The sequence below is a fragment of the Hypanus sabinus genome, chromosome 5, assembly GCF_030144855.1.
Source record: "Hypanus sabinus isolate sHypSab1 chromosome 5, sHypSab1.hap1, whole genome shotgun sequence".
NCBI lineage: Eukaryota > Metazoa > Chordata > Chondrichthyes > Myliobatiformes > Dasyatidae > Hypanus > Hypanus sabinus.
The window spans coordinates 152,133,611-152,154,261 of NC_082710.1; the positions used below are offsets into that span (position 1 = coordinate 152,133,611).

The 20,651-nt window shown below is 39.9% G+C and overlaps 1 protein-coding gene across 1 annotated transcript in view; it reads right to left on the bottom strand.

Annotated features, from left to right (window-relative positions):
- Window positions 1–4,643: 4,643 nt before the first annotated feature.
- The window catches only part of LOC132394788 (major histocompatibility complex class I-related gene protein-like), a 31,024-nt gene continuing 15,016 nt past the window's right edge, over window positions 4,644–20,651 (bottom strand). Inside the window, 3 exon segments of the mRNA XM_059971195.1 lie at window positions 4,644–4,653; window positions 8,307–8,409; window positions 10,990–11,256. Of these exon segments, the coding sequence (XP_059827178.1) occupies window positions 4,644–4,653; window positions 8,307–8,409; window positions 10,990–11,256 (380 nt within the window).

Sequence of the window (20,651 nt, forward strand, 5' to 3'; positions counted from 1 at the left end):
GTATCCAGTACAATGAACTTTATCACTAGGGTGAAAAGTGAGAACCAATTCCTTGCCAATTTTGATTCTTATAAATTTCAATCCTGCAAATAACAAAATGCTTATAGGCATGAAATCATTGATAGATTTTACTATTTTATCAGCATTAAGTCTCTAACAATCTGGCATACTCAAGACTTTGGCTACACTGGAGCAACTGATTTTCAAGACTACTGGATGCAACTTCAAACCCACATTTAATTCACATTTTTTAACATTGCGTGTGTTGGTCAACGAACCCAGCAGTTCAAAAGGGAGTAGGAAATATCAGAAAATTCCTAACTCCTGACTAGTGTGAAAAATTTATGAGTGAGCCAAATTACGGGCTAGCAAGATTTCTGAACAACCATATGCCAAACTTTCAGAGCTTTAATACAAAACTTTTCAGAGCCAACATACGACTTGGCTCTCAGTCCAAGCTGCCATGAGTACAAATCATAGTAGAACTGTATCATAGATTACACTAAATTAATTTCAGTCAGTAATAAAATTGCTGGTGGATTAAGGTCTTTGTAGTTTTAAATTCCATTGTCTTCTTGTACGTGTTATAATCCTGTTTGTTGTAAACCTCTAGTAAATTGTAGTATATTCTTCTGTAGCACCTGTCTCCAATCAACACCTGCAAAAGCAGTTTTCTTATCTAAACTGGCCCAAAGCAGTCGCAGAATTAAAAAAAAGTTCATGTGCTCATGCCCCTTTATTGCAGTTGGATGGAATTACAGTGAAATGAGTTTTAAACCAGGCAGCTACAGCTAAATTCACCTTATTACAATTACAATTCCTTTGTAATTTAGCTACCTTGTTTAATACAGTTTGACTCTATCTGACCTGCACCATAATGAACATTTAATAAGCCAGTTACAACCATATGATTTACATCTCACTCCTGATTTGAAGGAACTTTCCAGATTCAACAATGCCAAATTGCATCTCTCAAATAAATTAGGAGACACAAAGGTTATAATTCTGCAACTAAGGAGACTGATCTTTGATTAAGATTTAATACTCCTACAATCTGCATAGCATCCTCTTCGCATATCCCAACTTTTTATTCTGAAGCCTCCCCCTTCTTTCAAGTCCAGGAGATAGGTCTCTGCCCAAAATATTGACTATTTATTCACTTCCATAGACGCTACCTGACTTGCTGAGTTTCTGCAGAATTTTGTGTGTTGTCTTCGTTTTCCAGCAGCTGCAGAATTCTTGTGCTTATGATTTGCTGATTCAGTGCAAAGTCTCAATGGATGCCTATCCTGACAACGTTTAAATCTACCATTCAATAGGAGTTCAGAGAGACCCTCTCTTGCTACTTCCATGCTGTGATGTCTGCTCTCTGATTCTTTGACCATGTCATCATCCAAACTTGCTAGCAGAGTCACAGATCCTTCCTAACCAGATTCCTTAATCTCCAGCCCTTATCTTTCCCACCCATCTGACTTCACCTATCAAGTTATAGCTAGCCTACTTTCACTCCCCCAACCTTTTTATTCTGGCATTTTCCCCTTTCCTTTCCAGTCACATCTGATCTCCAAGCTGGGCTCAGCAAAGCCTATTACATATAGTAAGCTGTTCATGTTACCACATACAACCCTGTTCAGTATTTCTCTGTGGACATACTGAACAAATCCATGAAACAGTAACTGTAAACATGCTGGCCTGTAAACTGTTGAAGGACCCTAATGGCAGTTGTATACAGGCCTCCAAACAGCAGCCAGGATGTGGATTACAAATTACAACAAGATATAGAAAAGGCATGTCAAGAGAGAGAATTTGTAGATGTCTAAATGATGGCTTTTTAAGAACAGCTTGTAGTTGAGCCCACTAGGGCTGTGCTGTGCTGGATTGGGTGTTGTGCAATGGTCTGGAGGTGATAAAAGAGCTTTAAGGTTAAGGAACCCTTAGGGAACAGTGATCACTTTGAAACTTAAGGAGAAACAAAATTCCAATGTGTCAGTATTTCAGTGGAATAAAAGAAATTACAATATCATGAGAGGGGACTAGGCAAAAGTTGACTGGAAAGGGACACTAGAAGGAAGGACAGCAGAGCAGCAATGGCTGGAGTTTCTGTGAGAAATGAAGGGAATGCAAGACAGATATATTCAAAATAATAAGAAATTTTAAAAATGGAACAAGGACACTGCCGTAGCTGACAAGTGACATCAGAGCCAAAGTAAAAGCAAAAGAGAAGGCATACAATGAAGCCAAAGCTAGTGGGAAGATAGAGGATTGGGAATCTTTTAAAAACTTGCAGAAAGAAACTAAGGAAGTCATTAGGAAGGAAAAGATGAATTATGAAAGGAAGCTAATAACTAATATCAAAGAAGATACTAAAAGCTTTTTTTAAGTATATAAAGGGTAAAAGAGAGTTGAGGGTAAATTTAGGACCAATAACAAATGACACTAGAGTTATTGTAATAAGAGACACAGAGATGGCAGAAGAAATGATTGGGTATTTTGCAATAGTGTGAAGTCTGCAATATACCGAACATACACTAGCCTGACATCAGTGGTTGGGAAGTTGTTGGAATCGATTGTTTAGGGATGAGTTTATGGAGTAGCTGGAGGCGCATGACAAGATAGGCCCAAACCAGTATGGTTTCCTGAAAAGAAAATCCTGACTTACTAATCTACAGCAATTTTTTGAGGAAATTACAAGCAGGGTAGACAAAGGAAATATATTTGATTTGGTGTACTTGGATTTTCAAATGGCCTTTGAAAAGGTGCTGCACATGAGGCTGCTTAGCAAGATAAGCTCACATAGAATTACAAGGCATTGGTGGAGTATTGGCCGATTGGTAGAAAACAGAGTGGGAATTAAAGGATGCTATTTTGGCTGGCTGCCGGCTACCAGTGGAGTTCCAAGGGTGTCAGTTTTGGGACCATTGCTTTTTATGATGCATGTCGATGATTTCGACCATGAGATTAATGGATTTGTGGCTAAATTTTTGAATTTCACAGACAGGTGGAGAAGCTGGTAGCATTGAGGAAACAGAGCCTGCAGGGAGACTTTGATAGTTTAGCGAAATGGACAGAAGTGGCAAATGAAGTACAATGTATGGTCCTGCAATTTGGTGGAAGAAATAAACGGGCTGACCATTATTTAGATGGGGAAAGAATTCAAAATGCAGAGACTTTGCTGGTGAAAGCAAATGCAATATTTGATGTTGAGGCTCTATGGGGCACTCATGAGACCACACTTGGAGTATCATGTGCCGATTTGGGCACCTTATTTTAGAAAGGAAGTACTGACATTGGAGAAGTTTCAGAGATGATTCACAAGAATGATTCCAGGAATGAAAGGGTTACCATATGAGGAACATATGGCAGCTCATGGGCTGTACTCCCTGGAGTTCAGGGGAATGGGCATGGGAATCTCATAGGGGAATCTAGGGCAAGCAGGCATGACTTTAGGATTGAAGGGCAGCCATTTCAAATACAGATGCAGAGAAATCACTTTAGTCAGAAGGTAGTAAATCTGTGGAATTTGTTGCCATGACCATCTGTAAAGGCACTATTGGGTGCACTTAAGGCAGAGATAGAGAGGTTCATGATTAGCCAGGGCATCAAAGGGTATGAAAAGGCAGGGGAGTGGGGGTGACTGGAAGAATTGGGTCAGCCCATGATTCAGTGGTGTAGCAGACTCAATGGGCTGAATGGCCAACTGCTGCTCCTATATCTTATGGTCTAAACTGTGCAAATGCAGATATGAATGAATAGCAATATATAACAAAACATGAAATAACAATATAACCTCCATCAATATAACAAAGTAACAGTGTCCTTAAATGAGTGTAGTTATCCACTTTTGTTCAAGAGCCTGGTGGTTGAGGTAAGTAACTGTTCTTGAACCTGGGTGGTACGTGTGCTGAGGCACCTGTATCTTCTACCTGATGGGAGCAACAAGAAAAGAGCATGACTTGCAAGGCGAGAATCATTGACAATGGATGCTGTTTTTCCATGGTAATGTTTCATGCAGTTATGCTGAATGGTAGGGAGGTATATATCCATGATGTACTGGGCCAAATCCATTACCTTTTGTAGGATATTCTGCTCAAGAGCATTTGTGCTCCCAGACAGGGTCATAACACAGCCAATCAGCACACTTTCCACCACACATCTATACAAGTTTACCAATGACATTCCAAACCTCCACAGACTCCTATGGATGTACAAGTGCTGTTGTCCTTTCTTGACAATAATAGTTATATGATAGGTCCAGGGCAGATCATCTGAGATAGTAACAACCCGGAATTTAAAGTTACTGATCTTCCAATGATTACTGGTTCATGGACCTCTTGTTTCCCTCTCCTGGAGTCCACAATCAGTGCCTTGGTCTTAGTGACATTGAATGTGAGGTTGTTGTTATTACATCACTCAGCCAAGTTTTCAATCTCTCTATCCTGTATGCTGATTCTCAACACCCTTTGATACTATGGTAAGACTGTAAGATATAGGAACAGAATTAGGCATTTGGCCCATTGAGTCTGCTCCACCGATTCATCATGGCCAATCCATTTTTCTCTCAGCCCCAATCTCCAGCCTTCTCCCATAACCCTTCATGCCCTGACCACTCAGCATCTGTCTCAAATATACATAATGCCTTGGTCTCAACAGCACCTGTGGCAACAAATTCAACACATTCAGCAGTCTGGCGAAAGAATTCCCTCCTCATCTCCATTCTAAAAGGACACCTCTCCACTTTGAGGCAGTTTCATCTGGTCTTAATCACTCCCACCACAGGAAACAGTCTTTCCATATCCATGCTATCAAGGCTTTTCCTCATTCAGTTTTTGATTAGGTCACCCCTCATTATTCTAAATTCCAGTGAATAGAGGTCCCAATCCATCAATGCTCTTCATATGACAAACCATTTATTCCTTGAATCATTTTCATTTAATCCAGTTTCAGCACATCCTTTCCAAGATAATAGGGTCCGAAACTGCAAACAGTGCTGCAGCTGAGGCCTCACCAGTGTTTTATAGTCTCAAGATTACATCCTTGCTTTTATATTCTAAAATAAATGATAAAATTAAAGAGACTATCTTGCACTTTGGAACACGAAAATACTTCAGAGTGGTGTGATAAATTTCAAAGGAATTCAGGCATATCAGACTATGCTCTATGTACAAGTAATTAATAAACTTAAATCTGAAATCTGCTCTATAGATCCTTGTGCTGAGAAAGAATGATTTGGCTCAACACTGCAGATCTTTCTATGAAAGTTACTTCCTGACAATATAATCAGACATAGATAATATGCAATTACTGGTCATGGCACTATTGTGGAGAATCTCAGTTAGAAACAAGGAGACAGAGGAGTGAGATGGATTGTCTAGTTGAGTGGTTTTGCAACATCCTCTCAATCAGCAACAGAAAGACCAAAGAACTGATTGCAGACTTCAGAAAGTGAAAGTCAGGTACATATACTCTAGCCCTTACATCACCCTTTCATTGATGGAAAGGGTGAGCAACAGCTCCTCAGTGTCAATATCTTAGTGGATCTATCCTTCACTGAATATATTGATGCCGTCTTGAAGAAAGCATGCAGCAGCTCCAGCTCATTGGCAATCTGAAGAGTTTTGCCATGCTGCTAAAACCTTGTGTAACTTACTGCACATTTATAATGGATAGCACACCGGGTGATCCTCCTCACTGGCGATCAACACTGGCACACCACAGGGGTGTGTGCTTAGCCCACTGCTCTACTCTCAGTATACACATGACTGTGTCTAGGCATAGCTCAAATACCATCTATAAATTTGCTAATTATAGAACCATTTTTGGTAGGATCTCAGGTGGTAACAAGAGGGTGTACAGGAGTGAGATATGCCAACTAGTAGAATGGTGCCACAGCAACAACCTGACATTCAAAGTCAGTAAGACGAAAGAGCACATACCAGTCCTCAAAGGGATCAGAAGTGAAGAGAGTGAGCAGCTTCAAGTTCTTGGGTGTCAAGATCTGAGGGTTTAACCTGGTCCCAACATAGTGATGTAGTTATAAAGAAGCCGACAGCAGCTATACTTTATTAGGAGTTTGAACAAATTTGACATGTCCACAAGTACACTCAAAAACTTCTATAGTTGCACCATGGAGAGCATTCTGACAGGCTGCATCACTAACTGGTATGGAAGGGTTACTGCACAGGACCAGAAGAAGGTGCAGAAGGTTGTAAATCTAGTCAGCTCCATCTTGGACACTAGTCTACAAAGTACCCAGGACATCTTTAGGGAGTGGTGTCTGAGAAAGGCAGTTTCCATTATTAAGGACCTGCAGCACCCAGGACATGCCCTTTATGCATTTTACTATCAGGTAGAGACACAGAAGCCTGATGGCACACACTCAGCGATAGCTTCTTCCCCTCTGCCATCCAATTCCTATATGGACATTGAGGCTATGGACACTACACTTCTTTTTAAATACACAGCATTTCTGCTTTTGCAGATACTTTAAAATTTATTCTCTATATATATATATATATATATATTTATGATTTACTTGTTTATTTATGTTTTATTTTATTAATTATTTTTTCTCTCTCTACTAGAATATGTATTGCATTGAGCTGCTGCTGCTAAGTTAACAAATTTCACATTGTATGCTGGTGATAAAATTGTTATTCTGATTATGATCTATCATTAAGGAAACTCACCACCCAGACTTGCTCTATTCATATTATTATCACTGAAAGGAGGTGCAATAGCCTGAAGACTCACACTCAAAATTTAAGGAAAAGCTTCTACATCCCACCAGATGTATGAATGGTCCACAAAGCTATGAATGCTGCCTCATTGTTTGTCTCTTGTAGTACTTGCTTTTGCATTTAAAGGCTCATGTCTTACACAGCACCGTACCTGCAAAATGACAAATTTCACAATATGTGCAAGTGATAATAAACATTCAGATTCTGCAAGGCTTTTTTGAATCCTCTGACAAACTGGTATCATTCATAAGTAAAAACACTTTTATTTGACTTTCACTGTGATTGGCAACATCCTTATCAGCACAGAATTCAGATTTATGTCAAATGGAATTCCTACTGAAAACAAAACCCTAAACTTACTTATGTATTCATAAAATCAGTTGGTATCTTTATGGTAATACTTTACTGTAATTTTCCTTCTTAAATTATAACATTGGGCCCTCTCTATTTGTACAGTAAGCATCCTCTAAACAAAACCACAAACTTCTGAAAAGTATGCAAGTCTCCAGCACTTATTCTGTTATGTTAACCAGCGACTATTTTAAGCTAATCGTCCTGCTGTGAAACCTTTTGGTAAGAGCATGCAAGAGGCAGTCTGGTGGAGCACCTTGTCAGTCCAGATGTAGAGTACAAGTCCAAATTCCCTGTTCTAATGGTGTCATAGACCTTCAGCAGAGAAACATGTGTCCTCTATCCATCTACCATGTAGATATCATTTGTGGTCTTGGATACCTCTGATGGTAATGGGCTCATAATATTTGCTTTGTCTTTGAGCCTTATAAGTTTGTACATCCATCCATCCATCCATCCATCCATCCCCTATCCTCCAAGCAAAATGAAGTTCAGTCTGTCCTCATAACTGAGACAGTCCATGTCCAACAACTTCCTTTGGAATCTCCTCAGCACAATCTAGAATACCAGTAACCAATAGGGTAAACCTTTACTGTACATTCCCTAACAAGCACACCTTTCCAGCATAGATAGTTCAGTAGTAAACCTCAATATTCCATCTTTACACTCTTAGCACTGAATTAGTGTCTTGACTGTAAATGTGAACTAAATTATACTAAATGTGAACCACCACTTTGCCTCCACAGATGCCACCTAACTCAGCATTCCCACAGCAATTTGTTTCATGCACCTTTCTTTACAGAATTATGTAGTTTCAAAAATACTTTTGGGATATCATGCAAATTAATTCATTATGTCTCTAGAATTGTGCAGAACAGTATGGGTCCTAGAACACAATATAAATATGAAAATCTACTCTACATCAATACAGCTCATTCCTCCTACAAAACCTCCAGACATCCATTTTATATCATTTTCATATCCAACGATCCTTTAAATATATTAATATTCTGCATTATTTTCTAAAACTCTACCTCTACATAAATAGCTTTCAAATATCTGATTACGGGAAAAATATACAAACAGTACAAAGGCTGCATGATAGCAGTGTGCAGATTGGGCATTTCACTAACAGGGTCTCACCATCTACTCCCTTATTCTACTCAGGATTGTTCATTTTATTCAAAGGCAATATATTAATTAGCAATTTCATCTTACCTCTTCTTTTTCCAGCAATAAATTCCTACAATGGTAGCAATCAGCAATATAATTACAACTGCAGTAATCAGCCCGATGTGTCTGCCTTTCTTCCCACTGTCTTCTGAAAAATAATACAGTTTTGCAATTATACTAATATACTGATAAGCTTTGCAGATATGGCATTGTTCCAAATATGTAGGTTATATGTTGTTTTACAAGCCTGGCATTCCCTTGAGCTATGTATACAGTGCATTATTTTATAAATTGAATTGAATTGATTTTTATTGTCATTATAGATATATATATATATAATGAAACTCTGTTTGGCTTCCTTTCAGGCAATCAAACAAAGCGGTGGATAAAAACAAGACTGTAATAGAAAAATAGTATTACATAGATAAGTAGAAGAAAATAAGTTGCAGCAGCACCAGAGGGTAACTTCTATACTCCATAGACTTTGCAGAACAGGTCTTTGTGAACATTTCATTGCAGAACAAAGCATGAAGCAGACAGCAAAGGGTTAGGTGTTTATAATCTGAGAGGATCCATTAACTGCTCGATATGGAAGTATCATTTGAAGAACAATTATCAGAAACTCAATTTCGTGAACAGTTTGAAAGGAATCTGGGTCTGAAACAATGTGTTAAAGTAATACAGTAGATATGGTGCATTTTGGCAAGTTGAAGTAAAATAAAATCAACTTCATAATAAAATGCAAAAATTAAGATGTAAAATTAGAATGAATTTTCAGCATGTTGTGCTGACATGGACTTCGTTTTTATTTGTTTTATTGCATTTCTCCTTACAAATATGTATAAATTATGATCAATGTATTTTTGTGCAGGAGGTTTTTAATGAATTTTTTGCTTTGCATTCACCAGTGAGAGGCAACTTGATTGTCAGAGCAGTGCAAGGACATGATGATATATCTGACCATATTCATATTAAGAGAAATCACTGGAACGTCTGAAGAACATTGGGATAGATCAGTCCCTGGGGCTGGATGGCATTATACACTACTGTGGGAAATGAAGGAGGAGATGAATGCTTTTGTGATGTTCTTTGCATCCTCACTGGATGCCATAATATTACTAGATGACTGAAGCTTGACAAACATTATTTTGTTCAAGAACGCGAGTACAGATAACCCTGGAAATTATAGACTAGTGAGTTTGATATCTGTTGTGGACAGATCTTTGGAAAATATTCTGAGATATCGGATGAGTATTTAGGGACACACTGGTTTACGTGGAGCAGGTCTTGCCTCACAAAATTGATTGAACTTTTTTGAAAATGTGACAAAGCACATTGAGAAGGCAGGGCAGTAGACAGGATACATATGGATTTTAGTAAGGCATTTGATAAGGTTCCAAATTGTAGGTTTGTTCAGAAAATCAGGAGTCATGGGATACAGGGAAGCTTGTCTGCTTGGATAAAAAATTGGCTTGCCATTAGAAGGCAATAGATCACTATAGATGAAGCATATTCTGTTCAGAGTTTGGTGACCAATGATTTCCTGCAAGAATCTGTTTTAGGGTCCGTGCTCTTTGTGATATTTATAAAAGAACTGTTGATTACATGGAATATGCTGTCATGAGTGGTGCTAGACGTAGATACATTTAGGATAATAGTAGATCTCCTAGATAGGTACATGTGATAGGAAAATAAGGGGTTATGTTGGACGGAAGGGCAAGGTTGATCATGGAGTAGGTTAAAAATGGGCACAGCATCATGTGCTGTAGGGCCTGTACTCTACTGTAACATGCTACATTCTATGCCTTCTTTATTCTTGGTTGTACTACTCATATATTTGCTAGTGTAGCCTAGGCACATAACAACAGTGTATTTTACAGACAATGCACACTACATATGTGGAAGCAACAAGTTTGTGGCTTCACACACACAGTAAAATTCAGGCCTCCTGATTTGTGCTGCTTGAACCGTGGAGACAGTAGAGAAGCTTTTGCACATCAGGTGTAAGTTATTGGTCACTGACTGGGTAAGATAACCACAGCTTTAAACATTTAATCTAATTGAGGTTTTGCACCATGATTAATGCAAGAGTCTGACTGTGGGCAATGTTTAATGGCCATGGCATTTTATATGAAAAGGCAGGCAGATTACCAATTTTTGGGCATGGTCATACCCAGCATTTGTGATAAAAATATTATTAGCCACTTAACAATCCAGTTGAACATTTTATTCAGGGCTTCATACATACACAAGTCAATTACCCTTCAGTGGCTAAATTAGTTGATTAAAGACTGTTTATTTTCTAACATTTAATTAAAACCCCAATACAAAATATAACAGGGCTTCTCTCTCCATTCTCACAGCATACTTGGTTCAATACATTTTATAATATTTTTTTCAATTTCAAGTTAGTAACAACTGGAACAAGTTGCATTTGTGGTATCAATGTTGGATGTATAAATATAAATGTAAATTATGTGTAAAGCAATGGACAGAAATTTACACAGAAATGAATATTAGAAGATGGGATTTATAAATTGCTACAGTTTTTGCTTTCATTCATCAGCAACATGGAAGACTACACAATATATTATTATAAACAAGGTTCAAAGGAATTAGAATACAGGATGCAATCTGAGGGATTAAAAGGAAACAGGAAATGATAATGACAATCTGTTATTAATAGTTCCAAAACTTACTCCATCTGCACAAATTTGAATGTCCTTACCCCAGATGACTGTCTTCCCATCCGGCATGCTGCTATGATTAATATGGCAGGAATACTCTTTGCCATCAGATGGTTCAAAATCAAGGACAGACCGCAGTTGATATGTTCCATCTTCATTTGGTAATACTCCAGTAGATTTTGTCTCAGAGACATGTTGCCGATTCTAGAACCAGCTCACACTGATGGCCATCGGATAAAATCCAAACATGCTGCATTTCAGAAACCAGTAATTGCCCTTGTGGGCATCAAGAAAAACCTCAGGAACAATTACATGATAGAACATAGAACACAGAAAAATAGTATACAGTATATGCCCCTTTGTCCATAATGTTACTTTAATATTTTAATCTACCCAAGATCAATCTAATTGTTCTCACCAATATAGCCCTCGATTTGTCTTTTTGTGCCTATAAGCATCTTAAATGACCCAAATGCATCTGTATCTACTGCAGTTTCTGGCAACACATACAATGCACCCACTGCTCCCAGTGTAAAAAAAAACTACCTCTGACCTCCTCACTATACTTTCCTCCAATCATCTTAAAATTATAAGCACCCATATTAACAATTACCCCCTAGGAAAAAGGGGCTGGTTTCCCACTCTGTCATTCCATCAAGACACCTTTCATTCTCCCTTGCTCCAAAGTGAAAAGATCAAACAACATTTTTCATGAGACATTATCTGTAATCCAGGCAGCATCCTAGTAAATATCCTGTTTGAAATCAGTTCCTCAACCAATTAAGACCAGCAAACTACATGTCTTCATATACACCCCATCAAATTCCATGGTGAATTTGGGTGATCTATGGTTGTAGATTCCAAGATTCCTCTGTTGCTTCAACAAGTGAAAAGTCCTGCCATTAACCCTGTAGTCTGCATTCAAGTCTGTCCTTTCAAAGTGCATCGCCTCATACTTTTCCATGTTGAATTCCATCTACCACTTCTCAGCACAGTCTGCATCTTATCAATGTACAGCTGCAAAATGTTGGTTATTTTTAACTTCAGTAGGATTTGTACTGCGACCATCAAGCATCCATTCCCATTAATCCCATTTCTCCTCTTTCATTTCCATCATCCAATCAGTCCTTAATTCTTCTCCCATATTCATATACATTATTAACAACATGCAACAACCAGCATGGTAGCAGTGCTTAACAGTGCAAACAACCTGGGCTCAATTCCCGTTGCTGCCTGTAAAGAATTTGCACATTCTCCCTGTGACCACATGGGTTTCTTCCCACAGTCCAAAGACCTACTGGTTAGGTATAGATTAATTGGTCATTGTAAATAGTCCCATGATTAGCCTAGGATTAAATGGGGGGGGGGGTAATTGCTGGGTGGTGTGGCTTGAAGGGCTGGCAGGGCCTGTTCTGCACTATAGGTGAGGATAGTGCAGTGGATGTGATCTACATGGATTTTAGTAAGGCATTTGACAAGGTTCCACATGGTAGGCTTATTCAGAAGGTCAGAAGGCATGGGATCCAAGGAAGTTTGGCCAGGTGTATTCAGAATTGGCTTGCCTGCAGAAGGCAGAGGGTCATGGTGGAGGGAGTACATTCAGATTGGAGGGTTGTGACTAGTGGTGTCCCACAAGGATCTGTTCTGGGACCTCTACTTTTTCTGATTTTTATTAACAACCTGGATGTGGGGGTAGAAGGGTAGGTTGGCAAGTTTGCAAATAACACAACGGTTGGTGGTATTGTAGATAGTGTAGAGGATTGTCGAAGATTGCAGGGAGACATTGATAGGATGCAGAAGTGGACTGAGAAATGGCAGGTGGAGTTCAACCTGGAGAAGTGTGAGGTGGTACACTTTGGAAGGACAAACTCCAAGGCAGAGTACAAAGTAAATGGCAGGATACTTGGCAGTGTGGAGGGGCAGAGGGATCTGGGGGTACATGTCCACAGATCCCTGAAAGTTGCCTCACAGGTAGATAGGGTATTTAGGAAAGCTTATGGAGTGTTAGCTTACGTAAGTCCAGGGATGGAGTTTAAGAGACGTGATGTAATGATGCAGCTCTACAAAACTCTAGTTAGGCCACACTTGAAGTATTGTGTCCAGTTCTGGTCGCCTCACTATGGGAAGGATGTCGAAGCATTGGAATAGGTACAGAAGAGATTTACCAGGATGCTGCCTGGTTTAGAGAGTATGGATTATGATCAGAGATTAAGGAAGCTCGGGCTTTACTCTTTGGAGAGAAGGAGGATGTTAGTAGACATGATAAATGTGTACAAGATATTAAAAGGAATAGACAGAGTGGATAGCCAGCACCTCCTCCCCAGGGCACCACTGCTCAGTACAAGAGGACATGGCTTTAAAGTAAGGGGAGGGAAGTTCAAGGGGAATATTAGAGGAAGGTATTTTTTTTTAACTCAGGGAGTGGTTGGTGCGTGGAATGCACTGCCTGAGTCAGTGGTGGAGGCAGATACACTAGTGGAGTTTAAGAGTCTACTAGCCAGGTACATGGAGGAATTTAAGGTGGGGGGTTTATATGGGAGACAGGGTTTGAGGGTCAGCACAACATTGTGGGCTGAAGGGCCTGTAATGTGCTGTTCTTTTCAAATGTTCTATGTTCTATATCTCAATAAGTAAAACATAAATCAACAAGTAAATAACATCTCAATCAACTCAAAGGCAACACAAGTGAATCTGCAGATGCTGGAAATAAATAAAAACACAAAATGCTGGCAGAACTCAGCAGGCCAGACAGCATCTATGGGACGAGGTAGTGATGACACCTCTATCATGTCTCCTCAGCCTGAAACGTCATCACTACCTCCTCCCATAGATGCTGTCTGGCCTGCTGAGCTCTGCCAGCATTTTGTTTTTATCTCAATCAACTCATCTTTGTCATATACAGGAAGTGATAGCACACCATCAAAACAGACATGATTTCAGGCAGAAAATAAAATCTCCAAACAGTCAGCACATAAAATGCTTTCACTAGGCGCATGTAATTGACTATAGTAAATAAATGACAAGTTGTTAAATGAAGTGCATGATTGGAAAATAGAAACATTTTGGAGAGTATTTGCATTGGTTGGGGGGGAAGGGATGGAACAACTTTACAAGCAAAGGGGAAGATTATTTACAAGCAAAGTGTATAAGTATTTCTATTCACAGAAGGTGATCAATCTCAGGCACTCTCTGTGCCTGACATTTGTGGAAGCTAGGCCTCTTAATACATGAAAAACAAATGAGGTTGCATTGCTGAAATATGGAGTAATTGAGATTCTTAGGAAACTGGCAAAGAAGCCTAGTTAAGGATTTGGGCAGATCAGCCATAATGACACTAAATGGTTTGATGACCAAATGGATGACACCTGCTCCTATATTTTTGCATCCTTAAATCCAGGCCTCTGGAACTGAGACATGATTACCTGTTCTATTTCTATGTTGGATGTTTCATGCAAAGAAAAAATATCAAAGGAATTAAAAAATAAACAATTCCACCATGTCATACTTAGAAAAAAGTACAGTGTCTGATACACAGTGGAGTGACACTGTAGCACAGCAGGTAGAGCCAGTCTCATTTCCTGTAACCAAGATTCAATCTTCCACAAGAAATCTGAAAATACTTGAGAACTTAATGAATCATGCAGAATTGATGAAAATGGAAACAATTTTAACTTTTCAGACTGCAAAGCTTTTACCAAAACAGAGAAGAAGAAAATAGTTTTCAGTTGTAAGAGAGGAAGAGGAGAGATTACAGGATAGAGTGAAAACAGCTTCCTCTTTGGAAAAAGATATCAAAGTCTTCCATTAATCTACTCCAATCTCTTTAACTTCCTGCATTAATCCATTGATTGGGCAAAGTTATAGAGGAGGTCACTCATTCACGGGGTTTGAGAGAGTGAGAGCAAGAGAAATAAAGGAACCAGAATTGTAAAGCCCATAAGATAGAGGATCAGAGGTAGGTCATTTGGCACATCGAGTCTGCTCCACCATTCAGTCATGGACAGATCCAATTCTTCCAGTCATCCCCACTCCCCTGCCTTCACTCCATTCCCTTTGATGCCCTGGCTAATCAAGAATCTATTTATCTCTGCCTTAAATACACCCAATGACTTGACCTCCAAAGCCGCACATGGAAACAAATCCCACAGATTTACCACCCTTTGACTGCAGTAATTTCTCTGCATCTCAGTTCTAAAAGGACATCCTCCAATCCTGAAGTCATGCCCTCTTGTCCTAGCATCTCCTACCATAGGAAATAACTTTGCTATGTTTAATCTGTTCAGGCCTTTTAACATTTGGAATGTTTCTATGAGATCCCCCCTCATTCTCCTGAACTCCAGGGAATACAGCCCAAGAGCTGCCAGATGTTCCTCATACAGTAACCCTTTCACTCCTGGAATCATTCCTGTGAATCTTCTCTGAACCCTCTCCAGTGTCAGTATATCCTCCAGGTACTCCATAATCTCAGCCCTAACAATCGATTCCAACACTTCCCAACCACTGATGTCAGGCTAGCAGGTATATAGTTTCATTTCTGCTGCCTGCCACCCTTGTTAAACAGCAAATGTTAAAATTTGCAATTTTCCAGTCATCTTGTACAATGCCAGAATCCATCACATCTTGAAAGATCTTCATTAAATGCCTCCACATTCTCTTCAGCTACTTCCTTTGGAACCCAAGGGAACATTCTACCAGATCTAAGAGGTTCAACCACCCTCCCATTAAGTTCCCTGAGCACATTCTTAGCCATAATTTTCACTGCACAGACTTCAGTTCCCTGACACTCTTGAATGTCCAGTATACTACGGGATGTCTTCCATTGTGAAGACTGATGTAAAATATGCATTCAGTTCCTCTGCCATCTTTGTATCTCTCATTACAATAGCTCCAGTGTCATTTTGTATTGGGCTTAAATCTTCCCTCAATTCTCTTTTACCCTTTATATAGTTAAAAAAGTTCTTAACATCTTTGTTGACTATCAGTCTTGCTTTTACTTCGGCTCTGACTTCACCTGTCAGCGATAGGGTTGTCCTTCTTCCCCTTTGAAATTTCTTCTTTTATTTGGAATATATCTGTCTTGCACTTCCATCATTTTTCCACAGAAATTCCAGTCATTGCTGCTCTGCTGTCTTTCCTGCAAATGTCCCTTTCCAGTCAACTTCGGTCAGTTCCCCTCTCATGCCATTGTAATTTCCTTTATTCCACTGGGATACTGACACATTGAAATTTGAGAGAGAAAAAAAATAAAATCCAGAATGAACTCGATCATATTGTGATCACTATTCCCCAAGTGTTCCATGCTGCTGTATAGGACTTGTACAGGTCAATAACTTTCAGTAGGAATGGCCAATTTGGATACAGGCAGAGAAAGTAAACTATCTAAAAATTGAGAATCTAATATTGAGTTTGAAAGTCTGCAACATGCACAGAAGAAAAATTAGCAGCTGCTCCACAGTTTACATTGTCCTTGCAGTCACAGTGCAAGAGGTCATATATCGGAACATTATAGAATGGAGAGTCTCAATGTAGGTGCAAAGCAGAAACAGGAAAGTAGCAATAACCCTAATAGGAGTAGTCTATAATTACCCAATAAAAACATCAGAATCAGAATTTATGTTGTGAAATTTGATAACTATATGACAGCAGTACAAAATATATGATAAACAGAAAAACCTGAGATACATAAATTATATATATATATATACATGCATATACATATATACACACACATATACATATAGTGCCTATAAAGGGTATTCACACCCCTTGGAAGTTTTCTTGTTTTATAGAATTGAATCACAGTGGATTTAATTTGGCTTTTTTACCCGCCCCCCCCCCCCACACTGAACAACAGAAAAGACTTTCCTGTGAAAGTGAAACAAATTTCTACAAGTTGGTCTAAATGTATTGCAATTATTAAACATTAAATAATTGATTCTATAATTATTTACACTCTTTAAGTCAGTATTTAGCAGATGCACCTTTGGCACCAATTACTGCTTTGATTCTGTGTGGATCGGTGTATCAGCTTTATACATATGGACACTGCAATTTTTCCCCATCCTTAACAAAATACTCAAGCTCTGTCAGATTACATGGGGATCATGAGTGAACAGCCACCAAGTTCAGCCACAAATTTTCCAATTGGATTGAGATCTGGACAGGTTTGGCCACTGCAGTTCATGGTTTCTGAGCTACTCCTGTGTAGCTTTGGCTTTATGTTTTGGGTTATTGTTTTGCTGGGAAAAAAATCTTTTCCCAAGTCACAGTTCTGTTACAGCATTTGCTATGTTAAACATAGTATTTAATCTGATGGCCAAAAAGCTCAATTTTGCTTTCATCAAAGCATAGAAACTGTTTTTCTGGCTGACTTCAGAGTCTTACATATGCCTTCTGGCAAACTGTAGCCAAGATTTCATGTGAGTTTCTTCCCCTCATTGTGGCTTTCCCTTGGGCCACTCTCCTATAAAGCTGTGACTGGTGAAGTACAGTTGAGGGCAACTGTTGATGTATGTGCAGGCTCTCCCATCTCAGGCACTGAATCTTGCAACAACTCCAGAGCTTGGATGTCTTCCTCACTTTTCCCCCTTTTGCACGAGCGCTGATTTTTTGAGGATGTCCTGCTCTAGACAGATTTACTGCTGTGCCAAATTCTTGATGATGACTTAACTGTACTCCAACAGATTTGGGAAATTTTCTTGAATCAATCTCCTGGCTTGTGCTTTTCAGTATCCTTTTTGTGGAGTTGCTTGGAGCGTTAATCTGTCTTCATGGTGCAGAGTTTGCCAGGATACTGACTCTCTAGTAGCTGAACATAGAACATAGAAATTTACAGCACATAACAGGCCCTTCAGCCCACAATGTTGTGCTGACTATGTAACCTAATTTAGAGATTGCCTAGAATTACCCTAGCACATAGCCTTCTATTTTACTAAGCTCAATGTACCTATCTAAGGGGCTCTTAATAGACCCTATTGTATCCACCTCCACTACCGCTGCTGACAGTGCTTTCCACATATGACTACTGTCTGTGTGGAAAAACTTACCCTGACATTCCCCGGTACCCATTTCCAAACACCTTAAAACTATGCCCCCTCTTGTTAGCTATTTCAGTCCTAGGGGAAAAAAAAACCTCTGGCTATCCATACAAACAATGTCCCTCTACATCTTGTACACCTTTATCAAGTCACCTCTCATCCTCCATAACTCCAAGGAGAAAGGGCCAACTACATTCAACCTATTCTCATAAGGTACGCCCTCCAATCCAGTCAACATCCTTGTAAATCTCCTCTTCACTCTTTCTATAATATCCACATGCTTTCTGTAGTGAGGTGACCAGAATGGAACACAGAGCTCCAAGTGGAGTCCTTCCAGATACAGGCATATTTTTACTGCAATCAATTTAAACTCTTTGACTACACACAAGTTTATATATAGCTAGGACAGCAAATTAATGATGTGACTTCTAAAACCAATTGGCTGCAGAAGTGATGCATTGCATTAAGTGCACAAAAACAATGCAGGCATTACAATAAATAACAAACAGGACAATAGGGCAAGGTGTCAGTCCAGGCTTCAGGTATTGAGGAGTCTGATAGCTTGGGGGAAGAAACTGTTACATAGTCTGGTCGTGAGAACGAAATGCTTCGGAGCCTTTTCCCAGATGGCAGGAGGGAGATGAGATAGTATGAGGGGTGCATGGGGTCCTTAATAATGCTGTTTCCTTTGCGGATGCAGCGTGTAATGTAAATGTCCATGATGGCAGGAAGAGAGACCCCAATGATCTTCTCAGCTGACCTCACTATCCACTGCAGGGTCTTGCAATCCGAGATGGTACAATTTCCGAACCAGGCAGTGATGCAGCTGCTCAGGATGTTCACAATACAACACCTGTAGAATGTATTGAGGATGGGGGTGTGAGATGGACTTTCCTCAGCCTTTGCAAGAAGTAGAGACACTGCTTGACTTTCTTTGTGATGGAACTCGTGTTGAGGGACCAGGTGAGATTCTCCGTCAGCTGAACACCAAGAAATTTGGTGCTCTTTACGATCTCTACTGAGGAGCCGTCAATGGTCAGTGGGTAGTGATTGCTCTGTGCCCTCCTGAAGTCAACAACCATCTCTTTTGTTTTGGTTACATTAAGAGACAGGTTGTTTGCTCTACACCAGATTTTACTATAGATGTCCAGACCCTATACACCTCCATACTGCACCAGGAATGCCTGAAAACTCTGTTTCTATCTTGACATCAGACCCAACCATTTCCCCTCCACAATCACTGTCCTCCCATCTAAAATATTCTGATTAGGGATAGTCAGTACAGCTATCCAGAAGTCAGTTAGTTGCCAGAAGTCATGGTACAAACAGATACCAATTACATAGGCAGAAAAAAGGGAGGGAATCCTGATAAAAGAACAGAGTGAGATAGGGATAAAACTGAGAAGCAGGAACTCAAGAGTAGTAATCTTGGCATTGTTGCCTGTACCATGCATCAATGATGATAGGAGTAGAATGAGGTGGTAGGTAAATGTGTGGCTGAAGAATTGGAGTGGAGGCAGGGATTCAGATTTCTGGAAAACTGGGACTACTTCTGTTCAATGTCTATGAAATGGTTTGTTAAAGCAGCTTGGGCTTGCACCTACTCAGGGAAGACCATTGTAGATTGGCTGTTGTGCAATAACCCAGATTTATTAGGGAGCTTAAAGTAAAGGAACACGTAGGAGGCACTGATCACTTGTTCTGCTTGCAATGATAAGTGCCAGGAGGGAGATCAGTGGGGAGAAATGAATGTTTGTTGTCCCCTATAATCTCATTTTTACTATGGAGGTCCAGTCCCTATACACATCCATACTGCACCAGGAATGCCTCAAAACTGTTTCTATCTGGACATCAGACCCAACCATTTCCCCTCCACCATCACTGTCCTCCCATCTAGAATCTCTCCTAGTACTTATCCTTGTAAGCTGAACAAGTGCTACACCTGCCCCAACAACTCCTCCCTCACTACCATTCAGGGCCCCAAACAGTCCTTTCAGGTGAGTTAACTCTTCATCTGCGAGCCTGTTGAGGTCATATAGTGTAATTCAGTGTTCCTGGGGTGGCCTCCTGTATATCAATGCAACCCAATGAAGATAGAAAGCACCTGTACTCCATGCAACAGAAGAAGCAGGACTTCTCAGTGATCATCTTTTTTCATTTCACTTCCCATTCCAGTATGTCAATCCATGGCTACCTGCACTGTCACGATGAGCACACACTCAGGTTGGAGGAGCAACACATCATATACCATCTGGGTAGCCCCCAAACTAATGGTATGAACATCTATTTCTTGAACTTCTGGTGATGCACTCCTCTCTCCATTCCCCAAGCTCGTTTCCCTCTCACCTCATCTTCTTGCTTGCCCATGACCCCCTCTGATGCTCCTTCCTACTTTATTTTCTTCCATGGTCTTCTGTTCTCCCCATCCGGCTCCTCCTTCTGCAGACCTCTATCTTGTTCACCAATCAACTTCGCAGCTCTTTACTTCATCACTTCACCTCCCAGTTTCACCTTGTTTCTTTCTTCCCCTCCCCCACCTATTACATCTACTCCTCATCTATTTTTCTCTAGTACTGCTGAAGAGTCTCAACCCAAGGTGTCAACTGCACTTTTTTTTTTAAAATATATATTCCATAGATGCTGGCTGCCTGCCTGCTGAGTTCCTC